The sequence below is a fragment of the Buceros rhinoceros genome, unplaced genomic scaffold (assembly GCF_000710305.1).
Source record: "Buceros rhinoceros silvestris isolate BGI_N320 unplaced genomic scaffold, ASM71030v1 scaffold45229, whole genome shotgun sequence".
In the NCBI taxonomy this organism is placed as follows: Eukaryota; Metazoa; Chordata; class Aves; order Bucerotiformes; family Bucerotidae; genus Buceros; species Buceros rhinoceros.
Window position 1 is genome coordinate 1 of NW_010431752.1, and position 344 is coordinate 344.

The 344-nt window shown below is 60.2% G+C and overlaps 1 protein-coding gene across 1 annotated transcript in view; it reads left to right on the forward strand.

Annotated features, from left to right (window-relative positions):
- Positions 1-96: 96 nt before the first annotated feature.
- Positions 97-344, forward strand: part of LOC104499938 (Down syndrome cell adhesion molecule-like protein 1 homolog) — a gene marked incomplete at both ends in the record, with an annotated part of 2325 nt that continues 2077 nt past the window's right edge. The window contains one exon of the mRNA XM_010143520.1: positions 97-127. Within this exon, the coding sequence (XP_010141822.1) occupies positions 97-127 (31 nt within the window). The remainder of the gene's footprint in view (positions 128-344) is intronic.

A 344-nucleotide genomic window follows, 5' to 3' on the forward strand; every position in this document is an offset into this window, starting at 1 on the left:
CGGGACTGGACCGCAGAGCTCCGCTCTCCTGAGCCATCTCATTACCCGCAACAGCTCTCTCAAACCTTCCTTCTCGTTTTTGTGTCTCCTGCACAGATGCCAAGAGTTTGGCTGAGATGCTCATCAGGTGGGTCTCCAAGTGGCAAGTGGTTGGCAGTGGGAGGGGAAGCTGGGGGTCCCGGGTGCTTTTAAGCCCATTTTCAGCCCTGGCTTGGTTTCAGACCTTCTTGGGCTCAGACCTAGGAAGGTTGTGCCAGCCTCCCACAGCAGCCCGGTGCTCCTGCCTGCCGCAGGGTGCTGGCACACATGCTGGAGCTGGCCCGGTGGAAAGCTGAGCCCTGGGC